The sequence below is a fragment of the Sycon ciliatum genome, chromosome 1, assembly GCF_964019385.1.
Source record: "Sycon ciliatum chromosome 1, ocSycCili1.1, whole genome shotgun sequence".
Classification (NCBI taxonomy): domain Eukaryota; kingdom Metazoa; phylum Porifera; class Calcarea; order Leucosolenida; family Sycettidae; genus Sycon; species Sycon ciliatum.
This window is the reverse complement of record NC_088643.1, coordinates 55176430-55202543: the sequence shown is the minus strand read 5'-3', so window position 1 is coordinate 55202543 and position 26114 is coordinate 55176430. Positions and strand designations below refer to the sequence as shown.

At 46.0% G+C, this 26114-nt stretch overlaps 2 protein-coding genes and 1 long non-coding RNA gene across 5 annotated transcripts in view; 2 read left to right on the top strand and 1 right to left on the bottom strand.

Moving 5' to 3' along the window:
- The window catches only part of LOC135831095 (uncharacterized), a 30358-nt gene extending 28770 nt beyond the window's left edge, over positions 1–1588 (top strand). The window contains exons 23-24 of the mRNA XM_065343356.1: positions 3–259; positions 1208–1588. Of these exons, the coding sequence (XP_065199428.1) occupies positions 3–259; positions 1208–1227 (277 nt within the window). The 3' untranslated portion in view covers positions 1228–1588. The remainder of the gene's footprint in view (positions 1–2; positions 260–1207) is intronic.
- Positions 1589–2261: 673 nt separating this feature from the next.
- On the bottom strand, positions 2262–17490 carry LOC135831101 (uncharacterized). 3 transcript variants are annotated; one of them, XR_010556146.1, is made up of 26 exons: positions 17155–17490; positions 15898–16020; positions 15435–15501; positions 15055–15098; positions 14786–14847; positions 14398–14467; positions 13957–14050; positions 13468–13587; positions 12829–12885; positions 12555–12625; positions 12135–12167; positions 11521–11552; positions 11289–11337; positions 10871–10979; positions 9711–9758; positions 9029–9100; positions 8623–8759; positions 7923–7956; positions 6836–6894; positions 6327–6497; positions 5399–5464; positions 4806–4895; positions 4370–4417; positions 3928–3998; positions 2561–2842; positions 2262–2494 (listed from the first exon to the last, which is right to left on the bottom strand). XR_010556146.1 is itself a non-coding variant. In XM_065343365.1 (25 exons), exons 3-25 carry the CDS (start codon positions 15457–15459, stop codon positions 2752–2754), a joined length of 1653 nt encoding a protein of 550 aa, XP_065199437.1. In that variant the 5' UTR covers positions 15460–15501; positions 15898–16020; positions 17155–17490; the 3' UTR covers positions 2262–2751. The 3 variants fall into 3 exon arrangements, 2 of the variants coding, with proteins under 2 accessions (XP_065199437.1, XP_065199438.1); XM_065343365.1 differs by having other exon boundaries at positions 2262–2842; XM_065343366.1 differs by lacking the exon at positions 15898–16020 and having other exon boundaries at positions 2262–2842.
- A 175-nt stretch (positions 17491–17665) lies between these two features.
- LOC135831114 (uncharacterized) lies at positions 17666–19654 on the top strand. Its single transcript, XR_010556148.1, has 3 exons — positions 17666–18038; positions 18131–18295; positions 19208–19654. It is a non-coding gene; the product is annotated as an uncharacterized LOC135831114 (long non-coding RNA).
- Positions 19655–26114: the final 6460 nt, after the last annotated feature.

Genomic DNA, 26114 nt, shown 5'->3' with positions numbered 1-26114 from the left:
AGGCATGGAGATACGATTTATCACTTGAAGATCGGCTATCACACGCAGACTGGCGCCTTCTGTCTGATAGGTGGCCGGCAACAGCAGTACTTTCCCAAGCTATCACAGCTCATCCTGCACTTCCAGCAGTTTGATACGCCGCTGACTGGGCGCACACTCGGCAGGCCATGTCCACGTGGCTGGCATCTGCCGCAGGCAGAGGCAGATAGTAGCAGTACTCGGCGTTTGAAGGCGCCCGTCAAGAGTGAGATGTCTATCCGTAAGTACAGTGTCCCGCACACACCCTGAGGGATTCCAGCTAGTACACTGACTCTAGTTATGTTGGCTACATTGTAGTTACTTGTAGTGTGTTTTGAAGGAAGTCCGTACCGTAATGCAACGTACTAGTGTCACCAGGAGTACAGGAACCGGAGTGTGCAACTCTGGGAGAATGAGCCCATATTGGTGTTTTTGTTTAGGTCATAATAGGGAGGTTTAGTCCCACGTAATCCGTGTGTACTTTACGTGTGTGTACCACGTGATACTCAGTGACCCACGTACAGACGTTTTCTGATTCACGACATACCGTGTATGGAGGCTCACCCACGTTCCGCCAGAATGTGGGTGAATATCAGAATGGAGCGCATTGTGCAAGCTGTGAGGGTGCTCAGCTGAAGAAGTTTCCGAAGCACGAAATCGAAATATTCGATGCGCTTCTAAGCTTCGTCTTTGATCAAGTTTGGGCCTTTCGCTTCATGCTTTTGTTTGTTCTGTGTGACTAAAAACAACATTGCGAACGTGGGTCCTTTGCAGGAACTTAACGTGTATCACCCACGTTCCCGTATCCGTTACGTGGGACTAAACCTCCCTAGTGATCCGGTTCGCATGCTCATTTTACCTGATCACCAAGGTTATTTCTGGTGTGCATTGCTGCTTGTTGTACACATGGTGAAAACGCACGCACATCGTCCGTTTTCAACGTAGTGATGCGGTGGTTTGGCACTGAACCTACGGCACGTCAGGTTATCTATGATTCGTAATGACCTTAACTAAAAGCTTTGCCGTGGGAATTGTTTTATGCAGCATAGATGCGGAGCTTGTGTACTCTTGGTAAACAAGAAATCCAGTGTATGTTCCAAAACGTTTGCTACAAATCGTGTGCCGGTTTATTGAGTGTGCTGGACTAAGACGGGCTGATTGCATTGTGTTGTTGCCCCCTCTTCCGTAGGGAGTATAATCAGCATATGAAGAAAGGCAACGCAAGCAAGGTCTTGAGCAACAATGCCCCAGAGATGGCACTAACAATACCGCACACTCTGCAGCCACAGCTGAGCGTGACCCAAAGAACACTGCACTCTGCAGACACAGCTGAGCGTGACCCAAAGAACACTGCACCCTGCAGCCACAGCTGAGCGCGACCCAAAGAACACTGCACTCTGCAGCCACAGCTGAGCGTGACCCAAAGAACACTGCACTCTGCAGCCACAGCTGAGCGTGACCCAAAGAATACTGCACTCTGCAGCCACAGCTGAGCGTGACCCAAAGAACACTGCACTCTGCAGCCACAGCTGAGCGTGACCCAACGAACACTGCACCCTGCAGCCACAGCTGAGCGTGACCCAAAGAACACTGCACCCTGCAGCCACAGCTGAGCGTGACCCAAAGAACACTGCACCCTGCAGCCACAGCTGAGCGTGACCCAAAGAATACTGCACTCTGCAGCCACAGCTGAGCGTGACCCAAAGAATACTGCACTCTGCAGCCACAGCTGAGCGTGACCCAAAGAATACTGCACTCTGCAGCCGCAGCTGAGCGTGACCCAAAGAATACTGCACTCTGCAGCCACAGCTGAGCGTGAGTACTGCACTCTGCAGCCACAGCTGAGTGTGCCCCGAACCAGCGCTGGACACACACAACACGGACAGCTGCGGACATGCAAAGCACACAACAGGTGTGACATGCAGTGATTTTAGCCTGTAAACCCGTGTTCAACATGCATTATTTTATTATGCTTGCTCTTCTCCATCGTGGTTTGTGTACTAAAATAATAAATTACACATCGGGTTTTTGTCCGTTTGCGAAACTAAACATCGTTCTATCGTGTGTATTTCCCCCGCCGCCTTTACCTGTTGTGTCCTAGGAAACGGTTTTCTTTTATTACCCATTAGGCATTTAGAACGGATTGCGACAGTATAACGTATCTAGAGTGCTGCACATGATGTGTCCACCATGCACATGTGTGCGTAACGAGATATTATTTTAGCATTATCATCACCATCTGATATCATATTAATTTATTCTTGTGTACTCTTTTTCTAGGATAATTTATTAGACTAAACGATGATGAGAAAAGGAAAAGAATTTCAAAGAATTTCAAAGTTTCAAAATTCTACAAAATACTGTCATGCCAAGCGGAAAGTGTTGATGACCAGCTGCCTGAGCAGCAAATAAAAAACTTTAAAAATAAAATAAAATAATCATCTGGCTGGTGATCAGCACTATGATCATGCCAGCACTATGATCATGCCAGCACTATGATCAGCACTATGATCAGCACTATGATCAGCACTATGATCAGCACCTATGATCAGCACCTATGATCAGCACTCTGATCAACACTATGATCAGCACTATTTTCATCACACTCTAGCAGAGTCCTGATCTCATGCAGGACAGGCATGCCCATGTGGTAGTGGACTGGTGCTAGTAGGCGGTGAGATGTCCAACAGGCAACGCAACTCAAATCACATCTCAGCACTTTTTTGAAATGGGTCATGTTGAAGGTGGGCTGAACATTTCGTCGACTAAAGCAAAGCACGTTGAGCAGATCTTGACAGCGTCCTGGTAGCCCAACATCGGTAGCCTGCAAGGACAGCAAGGATAGGCCGTGTGCAGACATACAATACACAATGTGAAACAACAGTTGCTGAAAAGCGGGAACTTTTCACTAGAGATTAAATGTTGCCCTTTCCGCGGGCCGCGGCCATTACACATTTGCAGATTTCAACCAGCACAAACTATTCTGTGCATCGACGGTGGACAGCACAATCATGATCCAACTGAACAGATAGTATGAAAGTGAACCAAAAGAATTCTTGAAAACGTGAAAGCTTCTCTCTTTACATACACATAATTATTATAATTATAGCATTCAATCAAGGACAGGAAAGACAGGATACTGTAAAACCGGAAAAGTTCGGCGGAAATATATTTTCGGGACAGGTAATTTTTACCTAAAATAAACGCGACCTAAAATTCAACCAATGCCATGCCACACAGTGTGCATAATGCATTACAGTAGAGCCGCGCGCCCAAGAACGTTGTTTCTTAGTGGCTAGCCTGGGACGTTCTTATTTTCAAGCAATCTGGCTGCGTTCTTATAGCACGTTCTTAGAAACAATCCGTACTGGATCATATGTATCCCACAACCTGCCAGAAAACCACCGCCGTTCTTAGCTTTAGGCTGTGGCGTTCTTAGAATTTCAGGCTGGATGTTCTTGGGCTCCACGTTCTTCAGCGTGCGACTCTACTGTATTGAATCTGGAAAATTGGTTCACTGAAATGTTCGCGCTACCGAATTGTTAATTTTGGGAAATACCGAAAATATTACACCGCCGAAAATTCCCGGTTTTACTGTAAGCCCTGCTGTTGATGCTGTTCAGTGTGTGTGTGTGTGTGTGTGTGTGCGTGCGTGCGTGCGTGTGTGCGTGCGTGCGTGTGTGCGTGCGTGCGTATGCATTTGGGCCTTCCTGGGTGTTAATTTCAATGGAGCAGGCACAGGCCATACCATAAACCGCTATCCTCTAATTTGCCCATGGAAGTGCAAGTAGGGCAATAGGTGCATCCTAAAACAGTTGCATGCTCCACACTCTAGCCACATTCTCCACACTCTAGCCACATGGCTAAGATACTGCACACATGTACACACAGAAACGTTTTGGCACTTACGCTACACAATTGGCCAGACATGGTTTGCAGTATATCCTTCCACACGACCGGCAATGGTGTCGTCTCACCAGCTATTAGTCGTGCATGCCACCAACCAGCAGTGAGTGTCAGCGAGCAATACCGAGCAGCATAACAACAGCAATGAGCCCGGTGGTAGAAGTGTAAAAACAGAAAAGAGAACATAGGAGAGCACAGTGTGAGTGAGTTCATGACAACAGATCTGCATCTCACCTCCTTGAGCCCCCGTCAGCTCTGTTTAGAGTTTAGAGTGGTCCCACACAGAACACTATCCATGACAGTATCATACTGCTCAAACACACTTACACATAATTTTAGTTGAAGCTTGCATCATGCATCCGCCACTGCCAACACTACAAAAGGTTGCCCGACGCCAATGTTTAGCTACGTATGACTGCACAGTTCACCATGCAACACTACTTACCTGTGAAAAGGAAGCACGGCATTTGGAGTTCATGCAATGGGTCACAAACTGCGAAACACATGCACACACGAACACACACACACACACACACACACACACACACACACACACACACACACACACACATGCATGCAGACACACACACACACACACATAAGAAATCAATGTGAACATCCTGAAGCTCGAAGCAGTACAGAAATCCCCCTATTTCTTTCACACCCAACATACTGTTGTATACATCATGAAAATGTAGCAGTCATGCAGTATGAAGACTCAGCAAGATGGAACCTGTAGTTGGGATCACTTGTAACAAAGCATAGTACATGTACCGCATGTGCATGCGCATGCACCCCCTCCACACACACACACACACACACACACACACACACACACACTCACACAAGAGACTGAGGACAAGGCAAAGGTTGAAACATACCTCGTCCGGAATCCAGGTGAGCTTCAAACCTTGCTGTAAAACGTTCAAATCACGGTAGCTGCGCTCGGCATCCAAACAGCGCTGGTCAGCCTAGTAGGGTGAATGCAGATAGCCAAAGAGAGAGAGAGACATGCAAGCATTATAGAACATTCTCAGGGATACATAATGCTAGTGTGATGTGTCCACAATACCGGCTTAATCCACCAATCTAGGTCTCTCTCTCATTGTAACAAGGTGCGGCATGCACTAGAGTGCAGTAGAGTGCAGTAGAGTGCAGTAGAGTGTAGTAGAGTGTAGGAGAAGGCACACTGAGAGATGAACACAGACGGTCACACTGTGGGTATGGGAATGACGGGAACTATGTTTACAAGCAAAGAGTCTCACCCCAGGACATGTACTGTTGACTGTACACAAGTCATGCACTCAATCCTACAGAAGGAATTATGAGGACTATGTAGTTGCAAGCTGACTGAACCATGGACCATGGTAATGTACACAGGAAACACACATTCGACTGTAGCCTAGTGTAGGTTCTACTTAACGCACAGCCCAAGAGCCTATAGCAGCAGCAGCAACAGGGGTTGCCTATGTACCTCAAACACAGCAGTATCACAGTCCGCACGCAGCTTGGTTATCTTGTTCGTGTTAAGTGCTTCCAGCTGAGCAAGACATAGGAACACACAGGTGGAGGCTCAAATAACACCGACACATTGCTCAAACTTTTCTTATTGTCCACACATTTGGTGTAATATAAATTTGAATCGTATCGTATTTCCACGCATATAACGCCATGGCGTTAGAGGTGAAACATCGCTGTTTTGGACCAAATTTTTGGAGAAAATAGCCTCGGTTTGAACGCCATGGCGCTAAAAGTGAGAGACGCGTACATGCAAAAAATCGGCAGAGTATGAACTTCGAGTACTCGTACGGTGCCGTTGCACGTTCATGTCGAGCATCCATGTACTTTCAATTTCCCTGAAAATTTCAAAATGTGAACCTATTGTGTTTATTTTGCCCGTACAAGAAGAGTTTTTGGGGTTCTGTAAAAAAAATCAGGTCCAGATTCCAGAAAATGAAAATAGTCGAAATACATCTTCAAAAGAATTGTGTTCAAGGTGACATGGAAACTTGTGTGAAGGTGCGGTGGCGGTATGGCATGTGACAGTGGGGATGGGTACATGCAGAGAGAATCACCGCTACTGTACGTTCACTGAAAGAATTGAACTCACCTTTAACGCCAGATGCAACTTCCTCCACATTGAATTTTGTTCACTTATAACGCCATGGCTTTATAAGTGAGGGTGGCCTTATATTCGGATATAACGCCATGGCTTTATATGCGCGGAAATACGGTAGTAAAGAGACCGTTTCGGAGTTGAGGAGTGAATTTTCATAAATACATCGCTCAAACACCAAACAAACACCACTCAAACATCACTCAAACAACACATACACACGTACACCATAGTGCAGCCAGCTCAAAGAATTTATTTTCAAACTTAATTCTTTTCCAGTTCTCACCCGCATTACAGCATCCTTGTGTGTCTGCTGCATTTGCTCCATCTCACGCTGGGCGGTGCGGATACGCTCCTCGGTGTGCTGTGCACTGCGCGCTACCGTCTCCACCAGGCTCTGGCAGCGATGCTCAGCGTTCAGCTTCTCTGTTGTCAACTGCTGAACACGAGCAGCGAGCTGTAACAGGCAGCGGAGACACACAGACCGTGCAGCAGCAGCAGCATCAAAGAGCAACCAACAATTTCAAAAAGCATGTCAGCTGAGCCAGTTTTCACCACTAACATGACAATTCTCATCATGCTAACGTGTGCTTGGAATACGTGGTACCGCCTCTCACAGCATCCCAGACCAGCAGGTAAGAGTCAAGATTCGCAATGACGGTGCCTACTGATTCAGGGTGCAGCACACTCGACACCTCTGATTGACTGCAGCCATAGGGCCGGCATATAGATGAAATGTACAGCATGCACAAAAGGCATGATTGCTCATTGTTTGTATCATACATTCCCACTTACTTCAGCAGTCCGATCACCGACAGGAGAATGTGCTCTACTGATGGCAGGAGACGAGGGACCTGTGCAAAGACCAACCAAGATGGTGGCAGAACAGAATTAGAGAATGAAGCCACCGGGCACACGATGAACGGCACACAGTACAGTAAAGCCTGGTGTAAGCGACCTCTGGTTTTAGCGACCACCTGCTTTTAACGACCTTTTTCCATGCACGGACAGTTTTACACAGAAACTGCACTGGATACTGCGACCACCTGCCTTGCGCGACCAGCGGCCGACCTTTAGTGTGCCAGGTGCCATACTGGACCTGCACACAGCGACCAAAACCAGCCAAAAGTGCCATCTTGACTGGCAGGGCCGACTGCAACAGGGTTGACGTGCGCTCTGAAGCAAGTGCATGCAGTCAACAGAAGTGACAAGTGACAGTGCAGGATGCGCTGCATGCACTTGAGCGAGATGTTCTTTGCCTGCACGGAAGTATTCTATGCTCCATGCCTGTCAACATGAGTACATGGAAGTACAATTATGCACATGTATGTACACGACCCGATATGCCACGAATGTATGGGACCTGTCTCCTATACTCGAAATACTAGTACTACTAAGTACTGTAGTAGTAGGTGCTTCCATTTCACTCAAGCAGCAAGGGATACAGGGTGGATGAGAGCTCAAGCGAGAAGCAGTGAAAGTCCAACACCCACACACGAACACCCACGAAGAGAGAGAGAGAGAGAGAGAGAGAGAGAGAGAGAGAGAGAGAGAGAGAGAGAGAGAGAGAGAGAGAGAGAGAGAGAGAGAGAGAGAGAGAGAGAGAGAGAGAGAGAGAGAGAGAGAGAGAGAGAGAGAGAGAGAGAGAGAGAGAGAGAGAGAGAGAGAGAGAGAGAGAGAGAGAGAGAGAGAGAGAGAGAGAGAGAGAGAGAGAGAGAGAGAGAGAGAGAGAGAGAGAGAGAGAGAGAGAGAGAGACAAACACACACACACACACACACACACACACACACACACACACACACACACACACACAAACACACACCAGCAGCATTCAGAAATCAGAATAGATTATAATTATCATCCCGAGCTTAGTTGACTCACAGCTGATATTGCCTGATGACTGTCTGGTGTGACCCTGATAACCAGATAAGAAATGCAGAGATCGTACTCACACAGGGTTCAGACGAACATGGTACTGAAGAAGAAAACAGTATTCACACAGAAGCTAGAAACTACTGAAATATGTTGACTAGTAGAATCTCCCCTGTTGGTATAATTTAATAAATACATGTACCCTTGAGTTGTACAGTGGTGTTCAAATCTGATAATTGCTATCTTCAGCGGATTCATTGGGAGAAGGCAGGAAAACCACTAAGAACGAGATATGCATGTCCAAGGTTGAAGTCACAGCACTAATCAACATGACAAATGTAAAGTCAAACTCCCGTGCCCACACTGAGTGCGTTCGATTACACACTTGAATCGATTCAAGTGCATTCAAGTCGTTCGATTTTCATGTCATGAGCCCTGGAATCGATTCGGAATCCATTCACTCTATTCACATGGGGTGATGTGAATAGCGCGAATCGATTCATGAATCGATTCGCGTGCATAATCGAACGCACTCACTGTCAACAGTAGTGGGAACGGTGGAAGCAGCAGCAGCAGCAGCAACGGCAAGGAGAAGTGCAGCAGTGGCAGCAGCAGCAGCACCACCACCACCAGCCCATGTATTGATACCTAGTGACTTCAACACAGGCACACGGATTCGGCTACAATCTATCTGACATAATGAACCAACCTTTGTTTCACCATTTCGCTTCCTGCCAGATGGTGGAGAGTCAACAGGTGTACGTGTTGGTGAAGGCACGACGGTCTCAGTAATAGCAGGTGACGGGGATTGAGTAGCAGCCATTGCTGGAGCCAATCCTCGTTCATCTATACAATGCATGGCCAGAGGCACATCAACATGACAGTACAAACTTGGCTCACAGAACACCAGCGGAACACCAGCGGATCTAAAGAAGAGCTGGAAAACATGCTACTGTCAGGGTGTGGTTGCCAGGTAGACTACACTTACTGCACATGGACAACGGACAGAAGCCCGGACACACATGCATGAATAGTACACACTGATACCTACCCCATCACACACACGCACATGCACACACGCGCGCACACACACACACGCACACACCCTCGCTAACCTTCTGGTAGAGTCAGGTAGTCCACCACACACGCTATCGACCGATGCAGATCCCCATACTTCACACTGGCAGCTGGAGTAGACACAGTAGTGGAGCCAGTAGAGCACATCAATTTTTCCCGATTGTAAGTCACACTCGACCATAAGTTGCACCCCTACTTTCAGGTTTGCTTCAATATATTTACATACTGGTAAGTAGGATATCACATTTGATTATAAGTTAGTCGCATGATGCCCTTCTCTGAACGAGAAGTTTAGTGTAAAAAGGTGTGATATCTATTTGGGGAAATGCGGTATGTCATTTTTAACCAGGGCAAGAGCAAACAAGAGCACATGAGGACAACACATCATGGACACTTGCTATCACATCAAAGAAAGGAAATACGATATCCAACGTCTCTATTTCATCTGCAAACATGATATCCAATGCCTATCTTATCTGCAAGCGATCATATCCAAAGAATGCAACAACTACAGGCAGTGGAAACAATGGGTAGCTAGAGTGAGTGAGTGGGTCGGAGTGAGAGTGAGTGAGAGAGTGAGAGAGTGAGAGAGTGAGAGAGAGAGAGAGAGAGAGAGAGAGAGAGAGAGAGAGAGAGAGAGAGAGAGAGAGAGAGAGAGAGAGAGAGAGAGAGAGAGCAGCTTTGAGCCACCCTGCTCACCCTCCCTACATGTTTACTTACCAGGAGGTAGATGCAGTGTCTCTTGCAGCTGTACAAGAGATTGACTCACTGAACAGCCAGCACACAGGCAGCACACAGTGACAGAACAGAAGCAAAACAAACAGCACAAGCACACATGCCATTGACACACAGTACTAGTATGGCATAGCTCAGCACGCCAGAGCTTTTAAAAGAGCCTTCAGTACATATGAATGCTCTGGAAACACACAAAACAAGCAAAACCGACTGCTCACAAAGGGAATGCAACATCTTGCTTCCTGCCAACACGAAGCCAAGCAGAAAGGATGCCAATAATTACAACAAGGGTCTACAGTAGAAAGTTAGTAGTGACTGCATTGCAAGTGAGTAGCAGATACCGTACTCAGCAGGACTGGAGAATGTGGCATGGCACACTATCAAACAGCATTAAAAACGGCGCTAAGTGAGGCAAATATTCTCACCCCTCTCCGAAGTATCATGCACACATCACACCCACAACTCTGGCAGGCCTAAACCAGAAAGGTAGCACAGGCTGGGTAGTGAAACATCAGGAGGCAGGCTTCCCGAGGCTGCGAGCTAGATGTCGCCGTGTGATTCTCCAGCCATGCTGATAACAGCATGAACTTCACAGTGTGAGCGCGCGCGTGTGTGTGTGTGTGTGTGTGTGTGTGTGTGTGTGTGTGTGTGTGTGAAAAAAGAAAAAATGGAAAAATGAAAAACAGGGATTCCCTGGGCAGAAAAAGTCACTTTAATCAGCTGTGTGGTGGATACCAGGCTAAAAATAGTGGCGGTCAATTCATCAGCCTTGCAAGCTGTTGAATGGTGTAATCCCAGCACAAGTTGCTATGTCTAACATAGCTGTTCGCTATCATCGCTTCCGCAATGGGCAAGTCTGAGGTCTGAGGTGTGTGTGTACCGTGTGTGATATTGTGTCATGTGTGTGTGTGTGTGTGTGTGTGTGTGTGTGTGTGTGTGTGTACCGTGTGTGATGTTGTGTCATGTGTGTGTGTGTGTGTGTGTGTGCGTGTGTGTGCGTGCGTGTGTGTGTGTGCATGTCACATTGTGCATGCATGCATGCACTCACAACCACAAGCAGTCTATGCTGAAAGTGCTACCCTATCACCACAAGGCAGTCAACACTGACTGTGACTGTGTGTGTGATGTTCTTGTTGAGTACGTACACTGGCATTGGCGCAATGCTCTCACAATGTCTGGATGAGCGTCGTGCCGCACTGCTAAATCCAGCGCCGTCTTGTGCTTGCTATTGCGTGTGAAGACATCAGCACCCATCTGTCAGCAGTGTGCAGGAGGGACAATTAGAACAACACGGTGTAAGCATTGGCTGTCTCCAGAAATCAGAAAAGAGAAATAGACAACACCATTGATGGAAAGGGAGAGAAGTTCAACAGCCTGTGCAGGGAATTTACCTACTCCTAGTGCATACACTAGCACAAGTATACCACAGCATGTTGTGCACATAGTCAGTGCTAGTCCAGGTACATATTACTACCTGCATGCTGCCAATACTCATGCAAGGCTGTATGTGTATCAATCTGCAAGGTTGACAAGCAGCAAAAACGAGCACAGTACTTTTCTCACCTGTACAAGCATATCACAGCACTCCACGTGTTGCGCAGTGTTGCCATATCTAATGTGATGTATGAAGAACACAGAGAAATGTAAGCCTCAAATTGAGTTTCAGATGTCACAATGCCCAGTACACATTGGTGCATACTTTGAAGCAGCGGCGCACATAAAGTCAACGGCGAGTTCCCTAGGATAGAGGCACCATTTAAAAACCAGGCATATGCAAACGTTACTGCCAACTCACCGCCCGACAATATGAAGCGCTGTGTTTCCATCCTACAGAACAGAGCGTATATGTACAGGCAGTACAGGCAACAGACATTCAAAGTAGTTAGTTAAGCACATCACACAAAAGCCATGCCATGCATCGGAACTGTACACACAAGGACAGTGCACCGAACACAACCATTTGCCCAACCGCTACACAAAGTACACTCGGGCACGCTCTCATCCTGATCGCCATACACCAGGACTGGTGCACGTATATCAAGAAGGGACTGCTTTCCAGACAGTATGGGCAACACATAGCAACACTACAAACTAATCCTGCACCTAAGAGCCAAAGCCAGCTACAGGTAATGAACTACAGAGGTGGAAAGTAAATTGTTTGACTTCATGAATAAAGCAGAGCTGCATTCATTGCACAGCTGTCACTGTTCATAATGCTTTGATGTTGAACTTCACTTGGCATCACTGCATGTGTGCATAATAAAATATTTAGAGCAAGGGGCACTCTCCTGGTCTGCAGTAAATTCGTCGATAGTTTACTGTGACAGCAGGCAAGCAGTAGCACATACGAGTAGGTGCACAATCATGTTGACACGAGTACACAACGGACACAACGTACTTAGTACTTACCACGTTACAGCAATGTATATCTACTCCTCTCTCCTGAACAGTGACAACATACATGTAGACAAATGAAAAAAAATAATGCTACGCGCTAGCAGAACCTGGCCACAGAAGACAATGGGGCACCGGCACACCTACATCTACAAACAAAATGTGTAGTGTCAGGTGCAGAAATATAGCAGTAAGGGCGAGGTGACACGCCTCAGTCATGTACGCATACGTCATTCAACACAATGACAAAGACAAAAGGGAAAGCAGAGTAAGTCACAGACAAACACTGGATACGACCTGTAACATACAAGGATAGGCAGTCGCAATTCTCAAGACAGGAGACTGATAGCAGGGTTTGTCTACTGTAGCTGCTGTGCTGCTTCCAGTTCAAGTTTTTTTTTTACTCATTGTTTTTCAACCAGCAGCACTACTCACCATCATCAATGCCACACAGGCAAGGTGCCCATGACGCAATGCATTGAACAGGATCGGGTTGCCAGATGTGTCTGCGGCAGAATGAACAAACGCAACACCCGAGCCCGCGTAAAGACGTAAAGAAACAACGGCACGCATTCATCAAAGTAGAAGAGACCACTCGGCAGAGAGTACCCTCAGCCAATAGTGTGCCGCTCTGTCACAATCAATCATACCAGTGAATGCAGACAGATCGGCATACTGCAGAGCATGACAGGCGAGCGTCTCTATTTACCTGTTAGATCCACGCTTGCACCACTATCCAGCAACATCGAGATCAGTGAATGATTTCCTGTACAAGAAAAGAAAAAAGAAATGTTAAAGTAAGAGAAAATCACATATCGCATGAGAGCCCAGTAGTTTTCAAAAACAAAAGCCGAGTACAAACTTTCCATTGCTCTGCAGTAGAATTAAATGACGGTCAGTTTCTTTCAAAACTTGTAACTATGCATGGGCACATAACACTGCTAGGCCAGGCCTGAATCAGGGTCGCTGTCATTGAAAAGACACTCAATCCAAATTCTATTGGCGGTGCACACAGCAACAAAGGGAAAATCCCACATACTTATGTGCAGCAAAATGAGTACAGTCAGACCTCGCTTAACCGCACACATCCGTTTTCCACAAAAATATCCGGATAGGCGAGGGAACCGGATAATCGAACACACACACTGTGTGTGTGCATAGCATTGCTGTAAATCGGTGACCAACAATTTTCTTCCGGATGGCGAGGGATCCGGATAAACGAGGACCGGATAAGCGAGGTCTGACTGTACCAATACTTCAAAGTACATGTTCAACCCATACACCCGGGAGATAAATGAATTGCTGGCCACGCAAAGTCACAGCATTCTTCAACGACAATCTCACACACCTTTCCTTACGGCTTCCGTAAGCCAGATATGCTGTTCGTCCACAGACATCTCTTTGAAGCTCATCGTCGGCGATACAGGTGCATTCTCCTCCGCTGCTACAGTGGAATTATCTTCAGCAACTACAAAAGAGGACAGGGTAGACCACAATGAAAACTGTTTCAAAAAATACTGAGTACAGACAAGCATCCCCCCCCCCCCCCCCCCCCCCCCCCCCCTGGATATCTCAACATTCATCAAACTGCGGAAAACATCGCCGAAGTCACTATTACTGTCATTGCCAGGACGGAAATGAACAAAGGCCAAACAGGCTGGACCCGTGCAGGGAGCACGAAACTGCTCGAACTACATCAACAAATCCTGCCTCCTCTCTGGAAAAGCATGATTGCATGATTATGTTGCTCAACAGTGTGGCCAAGCAAATAAATCCACAGAGTTCCTCAAACGTTCATCATTCCAAAGCTGTCAAGCAGTACTCTTAGCTATCTTACTTGGCAAGCCTGAGCTCTCCACGGAGAGTGAAATCAGGGCATCTTGTCCCTTCTGAACTTTCCTGACATGTGCCACATGACAGGGATTACAAGACTGCAGTAATAGAGAACATAAACAGTAAACACACACACACGTGCACGCACACACACACACACACACACACACACACACACACCTCAGACATGCCCATCGCGGAAGCGATGATAGCGAACAGCTATGTTAGACATAGCAACTACACACACGCACGCACGCACGCACACACACACACACACACACACACACACACACACACACACACACACACATGCACACAACACTGGTTTTCAACATACATGTATGTAGCAGGCAGCGCCCTCTCTCTCTCTCTCTCTCTCTCTCTCTCTCTCTCTCTCTCTCTCTCTCTCTCTCTCTCTTTCTCTTTCTCTCTCTCTCTCTCTCACCTTGATCGGCTGAATTCCACTAAGCAAACATGAGGGACAGATAGCTGCACCACAGTACCGACAGTGAGACCTGCCAGAACCAAATCAACACACACGCACACACACACACACACACACACACACACACACACGCACACACACACACACACACACACATACACACACACACAGCACATGTACGTGCAAATATATTTTTTAAATAGAGCACATGCCCGATGAGTTTGAACTCCGCTGAGAAAGATCTAACAAGATCGAAACAGCTAGCTGTCCGGAAATAGAATAGAGCATATGCCCTATGAAGTCCAATAGCAGTCAAGGTACAAAGTACCCGTATAGGATAATGCAACACTACTGGAAATAACTAGACAGGTATGAGCAGTGCACTCACCTTGTCTTGGGTATGCTGGTACCCAGGTAGCATTTGAACAGAGTTGTGCATTTTGAGCATTTCTGTAAAAATTACCAATCCACGCACAGCACAGCAGGAAAGCAATACTCAACTGTTATCAAGTGCTGTGCAATCGTCATTACGGTTCACAACAATCGTACAGGAATGCATGGAACTATGCAAAGGACAAGTATGTACATGCTATCTCCTGGTAGCCTCCTTCAAATTAACAAAGATTTTTTCAAAACTCAAATACTACGAAGTAGTACCTTGCAAGTACATCCTTTGAATGTGCCATCGCAATCCGAGCACTCTGGACAGGCAGCAGAAGAATAAAGAGCATACATCAGAGTGAAGGGTGCCAACCCCTGTGAATTAAAAAAAAAAAACCCACACATGTTCACTTCCCTTTTACACCATTCCAGGAAACTCCCCTGATAAGCATCCATTTACTTTTGGAGAATCCTTCAAATAAAGTCTGGATGAATGAGTGAAATGAATGTACAACATGTGTCGGTTGCTTGCGCACAACCCACGCACAGTGCTCCCAAAAAAGCACAAGAGTTTCCCAAAACCTAGATGAAATTGGGAAACCGACAGAGATTGCACTTCCATAATTCGAAATAAATGAAAAATGAAGTTAACTTACCAGCAAAAATCTTCCTTTCGCTCATGGTCACAGAGTCTGGCGCTAACCCACGCAACTTGTCGATTCTCTACACAGTGACAGAATAAGAACAGGAAGGGGAATACAGCAGTTGGATCTCTCCTATCCGGGAGCCTGGCGACCGATGGGTGTCCACATTTCAGGAACACCAGTGAAATGTATCTCGAAAAAGTGCACTACACAAAATAATAAAATATCTATACAAGATGATGAACGGTCAGAAAGTGGGATAATAGGGCACAAAACTGACAGGCTACTGAGACATTCAGCGACCCGTGGATAGTTGCTGCATAACTCGTTCTCATGTGTTTCTTCTCTTTTTTACATTTTATTACTGGCTCAGTATCCGAGTATATCTATACAGCTAGTGGTTATTTCGGTTGGATGCAGCAAATGTGATTTTCGGTCTTTGACCACTTTGTGGTGGGTCTGATCATCTACTCACCTCCCACCGCTTTAGGAGCTGTATCTGCGCCTTGACCCATAGAGGGTGGTGGCGTTACTATGGATGCGGAAAACGCGGCCTCCAGCCGCGTCCCATGCGAACCGTGATTTTCTTAGTGGTTACCTGATAACACACCACACACAGACAGCATGAAAGCCGGAGAGGCCATTGCCGGTGTCCAGCACATTGTTTACACCGTCCAAACCTTTAATACGATGCACATACACATGCTAGGTCGCCAACCTTGCCCACGTCCAGCGGGAGAGAGTGATCCTGCCCCGAGGATACGAAGGATGACATAAATCGTAAATGTACGACGGCGGCGGATACACAGCGTAGCACCCTTTAGGCAATGGTACTATGAGGTGGAGTGAGTTTGCCTGTCACTTAGCACCAGTCAATATGCTATTTATCAGCTACATGTACCATTTAAAGTGATCTGTCAAGGTGCACGCCTTCAACGCACTACAGCATATTGAAAACTGGAAGGTATATCCCAGAATACAGCACACACGTGGGGCATAAAAGATTTCTTTGGATCACACTTCATGCATTTAAGTTTGAACACTGTTGAAGTACTTGAAAGTGATACTTCGAAGTCATAACTCCAAAAAGTAGTACCGTGACGTACAACAAGAGCGCCCCGTCTCACGAGAGCACCCACCTTGATTTTACGGCCAGAGAAAGGAAAGTCGTATGGCAGAGTGCAACAGAGTTTCTTTGGTGTGAGAACCTTAAGGTCACACTTAACATGACATGTTCTCCCCCCCCCCCACCCCTACAATCTATAAAAATGATTAGTTCAGAGCCATCAACCTTTTTTAAATATATTTTTATATTTTTGGCCAGTATGACTACTAGTACTACTGTATTGACTTTGTCTTGGGGGTGAGACATGGCGAAGTTACCATACTGGGCTATGCGCCCACCTCTCGTCACCGCAAGCATTGCAGGGATTATTTCGGGTGGTGGCCCAGTGGCCATCAGAGGTCCAACAATTAATACTGAAGGTTGTGCCTTTTGACACAGATTTTCGAATTTTATGCAATATGGGAAAATCAAACTGCAGATGTCATTAACATTTACTGGAATGGTAAGAAACCCAAAGTATTGGTACATAATTATACACATTATACAGTCATGCACATCCTTGAAGTAATTAGTTGAAGGTGCATAGGGCAGCTTTGCAGTGCACTGACTGTAGTGCAGCTTGTTCATGGCGCTGGCATTAATACGATTAGTGCATATGGAACCTACCAGGCACTTGACGCCAGAAATTAATTCAGCACTTCTTGGGGTTCACCACTGGCACTAGCACTTGTCGCCACTGTATATAGGTGGTTAGCTGCGCACCAATGATGATGAGCTTGGGGTACTCGTAGTCGTGCACGTGTACCGCCACTCTAAAAAGCACGATATAGGGTCTGGAGAGACAACTGTTATAATTATAGCTTCAGGGACTGCAAACCTTACATAAAGATGATCCAAATCGAGGAGAGATATCAACTCTCTCAGGGTAATACTACAATCATGTTATGCAGCTAAGACCTGCTTGTATTGTGCTACAAATTGTCATGTAGGTCGCACAAAAATTAGAATTTTTGAACTCGATCGACTAATCGATCGTAGACCATGCATGGTATACCCGGTACGTGTACGTGTGTATCGTAGAGCTAGAGATCGTATCGCGCGTTGTAGCTACAAATTTTTTTGTAGCTACATAATGGGGCTGTTAAGTGATGACGTCACAGTTCCTTCGATACGCATAGCAACGATCCCACTGGGGACAAACAAAAGTAGCGTCGTCTCCACCGAACCAGTTGTCAGTGGCAACATATAGGAATCGTGTACATTTCTTCGTTTCTTCTTTGCTGTTTTCAGTGAGTGTTTTGTTTTCTCTTTGTCCTTGATCTCGACGGCGTTGTCGTGCTCATTACCTTATTGAGACGTCTCTTGTGACTGTAGCCAGTGTCACGGAGGATTTTATTGGCGTGACGAGGTAGATCGCCGAGATCGAGCGTGAAAAACGCTCTGCATTAGTAGCTCCTGTAGAATGTCTTCTGGGATGGCGTATCCATGGTCAACAAAGCCAATGTGCAAGACAGCATAAGAGATCGTGTAAACGATGTGAACTCCAAAAGGTAAGCTCCTGAACAAGTGGAAAGATATGTGTATTTACAAACTCTCTCTTCATCCATCGATTGCCGCTATGCATTGCATTTTGTCTTCACAGATAATCTGGACAAATAAATTATATTGTAACTGGAGAGTGCAGTCGTGCTTGGGGCCCATCCCAATGTCATCACATGGCTGTGGTGACGAGTGTATACCTGGGAGAATTTTCCTCAACTGAGACGGAGTGTAGATGGATGGATTATGAGAAATGCGAAGATGTGGAGTAAGTTGTGTCGAAGAAATGTGTAATAAAATAAAATTTACTTTACACTCGAGAGTACTCAAACATACACTGTACATGTACATGTAACATCATGATAATGATTCCATCTTCATTATCTCCGCAACAGGTACGCCATACGCACCGACTACATGGTGTGTGTGGCACTGTGTGCACGTGCGCGCTTGCGTGCGCGCGTACATATACACACTCTCATGCGTGGCCGAGTTGGCCGGATGAACAGACCACGCATTTGCACGAGGTGTCCGTCATGTCATTGGAGTGCTGTACTTTATGACTCGGGCGTAGGAGGGGTTTTGGAAGTGGTACGACCGAAGGTCGGTGCGGCGGAAGGCCGTGTTGGAGGGGGTCCGCCCCCCCCCCCCCCTGGGAAAATTTTGTAAAAGACACAAAATCCTGCGTTCTGGGAACTTCTGGCACACTTCTGGCGCAGTGTGCAGTCGAGTACAGTACTCAGTACGACTGCAGATGCATAACAGATCTATGAGTACGAGTCTAGAAAAAGGTCTGATGCGCATATGCAAATACCGATGGATCCTGATTTTTTATTACGGTTTTGCACGTTCCAGACGGACCACACTTTTCGAAAAGTGGTGCGGCCATGGTCGTACCAGTCGTAGCGGGTGCTACGACCCTGTGACTTTATTCCAAAATAGTATGTCGTGCCCCTGTCAAATGGAGTTTGTGTCTATGCTCAGCGGGTATCGGGCCATGACGCCACACTGCAGTCAGCGCTGGAATTAAAATAGCACTTCATGGATTATTTTAACTAATTTCCTTTGCGTTTACTTTGTTGAGCCCGTGGTTTCATTTCTGTGTTCTGTTATGATTGGCCTCTGGAAATAATCGGAGTGGATGTCATTTTTTGTCATATGTGTGTGCCTTGTGCAACAGGTTCAAGGCTAGATGCACTTCACATTCGGCGTGGGATCTCGGCGTCTGGGACCTGATAACGTCTTGGTTGGATGGGTGATCAAGGATGATACTACTCGGCACACCAATGTACATGTCAATGTAGTTTTACATTTTCAGAGCTGCACTATTTACGTCTTGATGCTTACTTCGGTGCTAGTGTCGTGTCCGTGTGTTGCTACAATGTCATTATCTGTATTGTATTCCGTCTGCTTATACATGTGTCTTTATGAAGTGTTTGCCGTGGCGGCGATGTGTCTTGTCGATCAATAGTGTTGTGAAACCTATCACTATTCTTGCTTTGCTGGCTACTCGCTCCGCGCCGTGCACGCTACTAGGTCTTGTAGTATATAGCTCGATGCTTTGCATCGATCGCTGGTTGTTGTTGTTCTTGTTGCTTCTGTTGTTTGAGCTTGGTCCTAGAGTGAAGCTTTGGTCTTCTTGTGTGGTGAGGGTGAGGAATGGGTATCTGGACTCCTGGTATATTTCCGTAAAGAACCTGGAATTGTAGAATCCTGAAAGTATGTCTGGCCCACTCCCCGGTCATGACATTAGCGTGTTTCCCCCGGATTATTTCTATCATCCTGCGTGTTCTTGGGCTGAGCGAGCACATGCACGAGTGTACAGCTATAACCCTGTGTATCTTTGGTTACACTTTGTTCTGCAATGCATGTACCTTGTAACAGTCTGTGCTTGCACTGCTTTGTGTGGCCTGCGTATTTCAGGACTATTCAGTGCATCACACCCAGGTTGGTTTGGTTGCCGGATGATCTCTTGTTGCGTCGCTCTGTGTTTTGTATTAATCAATTTTTGGGCTTGAGAATTGAGCTGGTGTGTGGTTCCCAATATGAAAACATCATGCTGGTGCTCTGTGTTTCGATTATCGACTGTCCGAGCAGTCACGATTCATTACCAAAACGGTCAATACTGTAGTCTCTTCACGTGTTTGTGTTTTCGCCGGGGGAATTAGTGGTGACGTTGCACATAGAACGGCAGTGTTGCATCACTGGACGACCCTGCCTCTGCATCTGACTTCATTTCCCCAGGATCTGGTGCAGATACACCAGACAGTCACTTCCTGTAAACACGCAAACAGCAAAAGAAGAGATCCCGCAAATCAGGAAAACCCATTGCGGAAAATATCGAGTAGATCATACACCATTCAATAATCTGGAGTAATTACAGTGAGACAAAACACTTCAAACAGTGCTCTCTCTCTCTCTCTCTCTCTCTCTCCATCCTTCCAAAATACACTCTGTAACAATTCCCTGGAATTATTTTATTTTATATTCTCAGGACATCATTCTGAACAACTTCTTCCATGGGTCTTCAATCACCACGGAGGGCGAGAATACAGCTAAGCCATGCAGTCTACGAGAGGTGCGGGCTGTCATGGATATAGAGGCTGATATTGTGCCAGCGTGAGGGCAGAGACAGAAAGAAAACACTGATTTCTTGAACAACTCACCTACATAATCGAATCCACAGGGAGCGCTCGTACTTTGATCCATCAGGAGGCGAAGAATCTTCAAAGCACTCTCAAACACGGAGTTTTACAGTGGGCAGCCAATTTCACAGCCATTATGAAGGCCCTCGACGACTACAGGAGATTTGTAGAGGAAAGAACAAGGAGTAAAGAGCGACAACAATCGCTTGACGAAAAAGCAAAGAAAAACTGCTCTCTCTCCAGTCATTTAGATGCTGTTGCCCTTCACAACTGGTTCCATCCAGAGGACGCGACTTTTGTTTGTCCCCAGTGCTCTCCGTTGCTATGCGTATCGAAGGGGCCGTGACGTCACACTTAACAGCCCCATCAGCATAGCACCACCACGGCACGTGTACGTGTGCGTGTGTGTCGTGCATATCGCGCATGCGATATGCATTATACATCATAATCATGTGCACATGCGTGTACGTGTACGTCATGCACGGCCTTCCTAGTAGGCTTTTCCGGATTATGCGTTTTTTCTTGGTCTAAAATGGAAATGGAAAGTTTTTTGAAAAACCCCTATAAATCAAAAAAATTCTAAAGAAAATGCAAAAATTTACCCAAAAAGCACAAAAAATGCCACCGTTGCCATGGTAACAAAATGGCGACAGCTAGTCGCGTGACATTTGGCACCATGGTGATCATTCATGGTGATCGTGAAGTACCTATCGCTTGCAGGGAGTCGTAAAATACCGGTATTTTACGACTCCCTGGCCCAAACTAGTCCAAAGTGCAAGTGGGTCAAAATGGACAAAATGCATTTTGACCCCCAAAATGCAAAAATATGCAAACACATAATCCGGAAAGGCCTAGCCTGCAGGGTACAACTTACTAGCCTGTTTGACCTTTTTTGGGTGCAGTCCTGTCACTCGAGTTGAACTCGAGTTGAACCTTGGTGTGAAAGTTGTCGCCTGCTGGCGCGGTGACCAGGTGATTTGGGCACCCAGGAGCACGTGACCGCTTGTTCAACCATGTTCGATTGGGAATAAAGGAGGAACGCTGCATCGCAGCCTTTTCGGACCAAAACCAGTCGACTCAGCGTCCAAAAGACTACAACATATGGGTCAATCGCGGTCATCCGTGCTTTTATAAGAACGAAATGGCGCTTTTAGTGACATTTTGCATACAAATCCCCATCTCGTGGGGCGCAGTCACCCAGTTTCGGTGGAAGTGCGCGAGTTCGATTGGGATTCAAGTAGGAAGAGAGCGTCGCAGCTTCCTCGGACCAAGACCATTCGACTCAGCACCCAGAAGACTACAACTGGTGAAAATTTGATTTTAGGGTATACTTCCCCTTTAAAGTGGCATATCTGCAGCAAACTGGCAATATGGGTGCTTTTGATGCCGTCCGTAAATATCGATGTTTTTTTAGAGACGATATTGGTGCGTCTGAGCCATGTGCGTCTTTTCGAGCATCAGAAAAATATCGATGTAAATATCTGAAGTTTCGCCGATCCCTGCACGCGGACGTCTAAATGGCTATACAAGAAATGTGAAACCAGCTTCCGTTCGCGGAGCTAAAACTCGCGACACAAGAACAAAATCAAAAATTGGAAGCTGTACGCCCATGGCGAATTTCAAGAGCAAAAGAATGAGCTATTGATTGTGGAAATCGGCCGAACGATGGCTGCAGGAGACCTTCTCATGCAGCACAAGAAGGCTGTTGGCCCCAAGTGTTCTCGAGGGCGACCAAAAAAGTCATAATGCTCTCCTTCTCAATTAGACCATAATAAATACTGCAAACTTGCCATCTTGGGTTCATATTATTGACAAAAAAAGGAGAAAAAAATGAGCATCCAAAAATATTGATTCCATGATCTATGCTCATTTCCTCTGTGCTGCGCTGACGAGTCCACAAAGGACGAAACAGTTCTGTCCGCAGATTGAGGATTCCATGATCTAGATGTACATGTGCGTCTTCTGGGGGGAGGGGGGGGGGGGGGGTCACGGGAGAGAAGCACCAATATCGTCTCTAAAAAAACATCGATATTTACGGACGGGGCCTTACTGAACTACCAGACGAGCGAAAACTGGTCACACGCGAGGCGTGGTGTCTCCAGCTAGCGTCATCTGAATCATTGTCCCCATCTATTCCCAGCTACAATGTAGCAATCCAGCGCTGCTACACTCTATTATATGTACCCATAGTTCAACATGGCATGCTTATCCATTTAAAATCTCGCAACAATGAAGTGTTGTTCTAGGGACCGGCGGATTCTGCTCGAAAAGGTGGCAGATTCTGCTCGAAAAGGTGGCAGATTCTGCTCGAAAAGCAGTGAAATTGGCAGAACCATACAAACCTTATGGCGGACAATTCCTCGAATTCTGCTCCATTTCTTTATCCACATACCAAACATGCATGAAACGTACCAGAAAAAGTACCGAATTCTGCCAATTTTTCTGCCGGCATAATCCGCCAGTGCGTACAACTTGTTGGCCGGTCAAAATGCTACATTTTGCAAGCCACATGGTTCGGTTAGTCAGCTGCCGCTTCCGTAGTTACTACACTACCTTCTGCAAGTAGGTTTCACTCCAAGTGAAGGCTGTAAGCTTCACCGCCTATATGGCTATGTTCCTCATTTCGAGAGAAAGGGATGATTATTAGTCACCTTACATTGTAGTCGATCTTACTTCCACTTTAGTTTGTGTCCGTGATTTAGCGGGAGCGGCCAGGTATGGATGATGGCGGAGGTAGTTCTGATGGCGATAAGTCATAATATGGAACGGTTGAACATGTGTCAGAGTCAGAATAGTCGGATGAAACTGAACCAGAAAATTTGCCAAAATCGAAAGGAGCTTGAATATCGGATTCAAGATCATTTGCGCGGACCTGAAAGCCAACGCAAACCAGGACAAGAGTGAGTCAAGGACAATCTATGAAGGTTGTGCATATCAGCCCTGCCGCTAGTTACGGAGTTCCCTCAAGAGTTTTTGATCATCTCTACTCATGGAAAGTTGTTTTGTGAAGTGTGTCACCAGTGACCTTATAGTGATGCCAAAAAAGCCACTGCACTATAATGCTACGGAGCGACATTGCCGCAGCAAGTAGCAGAAGGTGAAAGCTAAGATCCACCAATCCACTCGATCCATCTCATGGAAGCAGTACCAGGAGAGGGATAGTGAACAGATAGGCGAAACAGGCCTCACCAAGCCGCTTACAATATTGCTGCAGTTGATGCTTCCAATAATGTTGATCATCTGGCATGGTGGAAAGATCAAGATAACACCGTCGATTGGCAGAAGGCTGTGAAGATTGTGCTCACCCTCATCTGCAGCTCCTGAATGAGTATTCTTCTCCTCGAGTCGGCAATGTCATACCGCCAGAAATGTACATTGGAAGGTCGCATCGAAGTTAAGCTAATCCTGCAGTACAATCATGGGAAACTGAGTCGGGAGTTGTGAGCTTACAAGTGAGGTCTATACTCTATACTGCACAACGAGAAGCAGAACACAATGTGAATAGTCTTGATTTTGTTTACCCCACCACATGTGCATTCAGGGTCTATCAAGAGAATATTGAAACCCAAAAGGAATCATGCGGCTCGCAAGTAATTATATATTTGCCAGACTGTCATATTATGCTGCAGCCGGTTTTGAAATTTATGACGTTCTTCCCCATCCTTTTTACCCACAATTGTCACTTTGTAAGTAAAATAAACGAGCATTAGCTGCCGATGCCTAGGCAACAGAACATCATTTTCTACAGAGTGAAAATCAGTGTGAAAATAGGAAAGAGCTAAAGGAGAGATAGAGGGGGAACTAACCAGTTACCTGTTACTTCACAGCATGCTAGCACATGCCACCTGACCTACAACCACTTGTAGCATGAAAATAATTCTAAAGCCAAGAGCTAGAGAGCAACCGACCGAAACAACCAAGCTTGGAAGTACTACAATGTAGTAACACGAAGTAATGGATGATGCACGCTTCGGCGGCCACCACACTGGCACACAGGGAACAGTTTGCTGGATCAACGCGACGCCGTACGAGGTGATTCGTCATTATTTAACACGAAAGTAAAAAAGCCTTCCGTAGGGTTCGAGGTGTGAATCTTTCCATTTCATCCTCTAAAAATGTAATACTGATGTCCTTGGATTGCAATGTTGGGATTCTCATTCACATAATCCTTGGTGTTGGGAAGCAGGTGGCAGTTGAAAAATGGCAATTTTTCCGCATATTATTTGTTGTGGTCATTTCTTAACATCGTGGTAAAATAGGCCTTAGCAGCACAATTTCAAGTCAGTTTTCAATAGAAGGAGACCCTACGTCTTCAGGATGGTCCAGCAAGACTGGATCAAGATCATGTTCATCCAAATACAAGCCATTCAAGCTTACATAGCAATAGGTGTATCACCCTGATTTCATGTGTAATTGTGATCAACCGATCTGTTAGCAAATTCAGTGTTGCCAATGTTTGGCCAGTACTAGGGCCAACACACCGACATTCCTCCTTCCCAGGCGTCGTTTCCAATATGTAGCTATCATATGCTTCCTATTCAGCTAAATATGTTGTCACTCGAGGTTGAAACCAGCGGCTATGACTCTCTTATACTCTATTTTACCGTAAACATCGCGCACATGCAGACTGAAAGCTCTTGCAATGTCACTTCCTGAAGGAATATCAGTCTCAATTTTGGAGGCGAACTTGACAGAACATTGGCAATGGCAATGGCAAAAAGAAATTTGACGTGACTTTTTGCAGGTGCTTGCAATGAGATATTTTACCGATTTGTTAAGAAATGACTCAATGTTAAAAAATTACGAATCACCTCGTAGTCTACTCTACGCAGTAAACTCTACGCGCCGCCGTCAACTGGTCAACGCCGTCAACAAAACAGCTAGCAAGTCAGCGGCTCAGCCTTGCTATAGGCTTTTCCGGATTATGCGTTTTTTCTTGGTCTAAAATGGAAATGGAAAGTTTTTTGAAAAACCCCTATAAATCAAAAAAATTCTAAAGAAAATGCAAAAATTTACCCAAAAAGCACAAAAAATGCCACCGTTGCCATGGTAACAAAATGGCGACAGCTAGTCGCGTGACATTTGGCACCATGGTGATCATTCATGGTGATCGTGAAGTACCTATCGCTTGCAGGGAGTCGTAAAATACCGGTATTTTACGACTCCCTGGCCCAAACTAGTCCAAAGTGCAAGTGGGTCAAAATGGACAAAATGCATTTTGACCCCCAAAATGCAAAAATATGCAAACACATAATCCGGAAAGGCCTACCTTGCTAGCTGTTTTGTTGACGGCGTTGACCAGTTGACGGCGGCGCGTAGAGTTTACTGCGTAGAGTAGACTACGAGGTGATTCGTAATTTTTTAACATTGAGTCATTTCTTAACAAATCGGTAAAATATCTCATTGCAAGCACCTGCAAAAAGTCACGTCAAATTTCTTTTT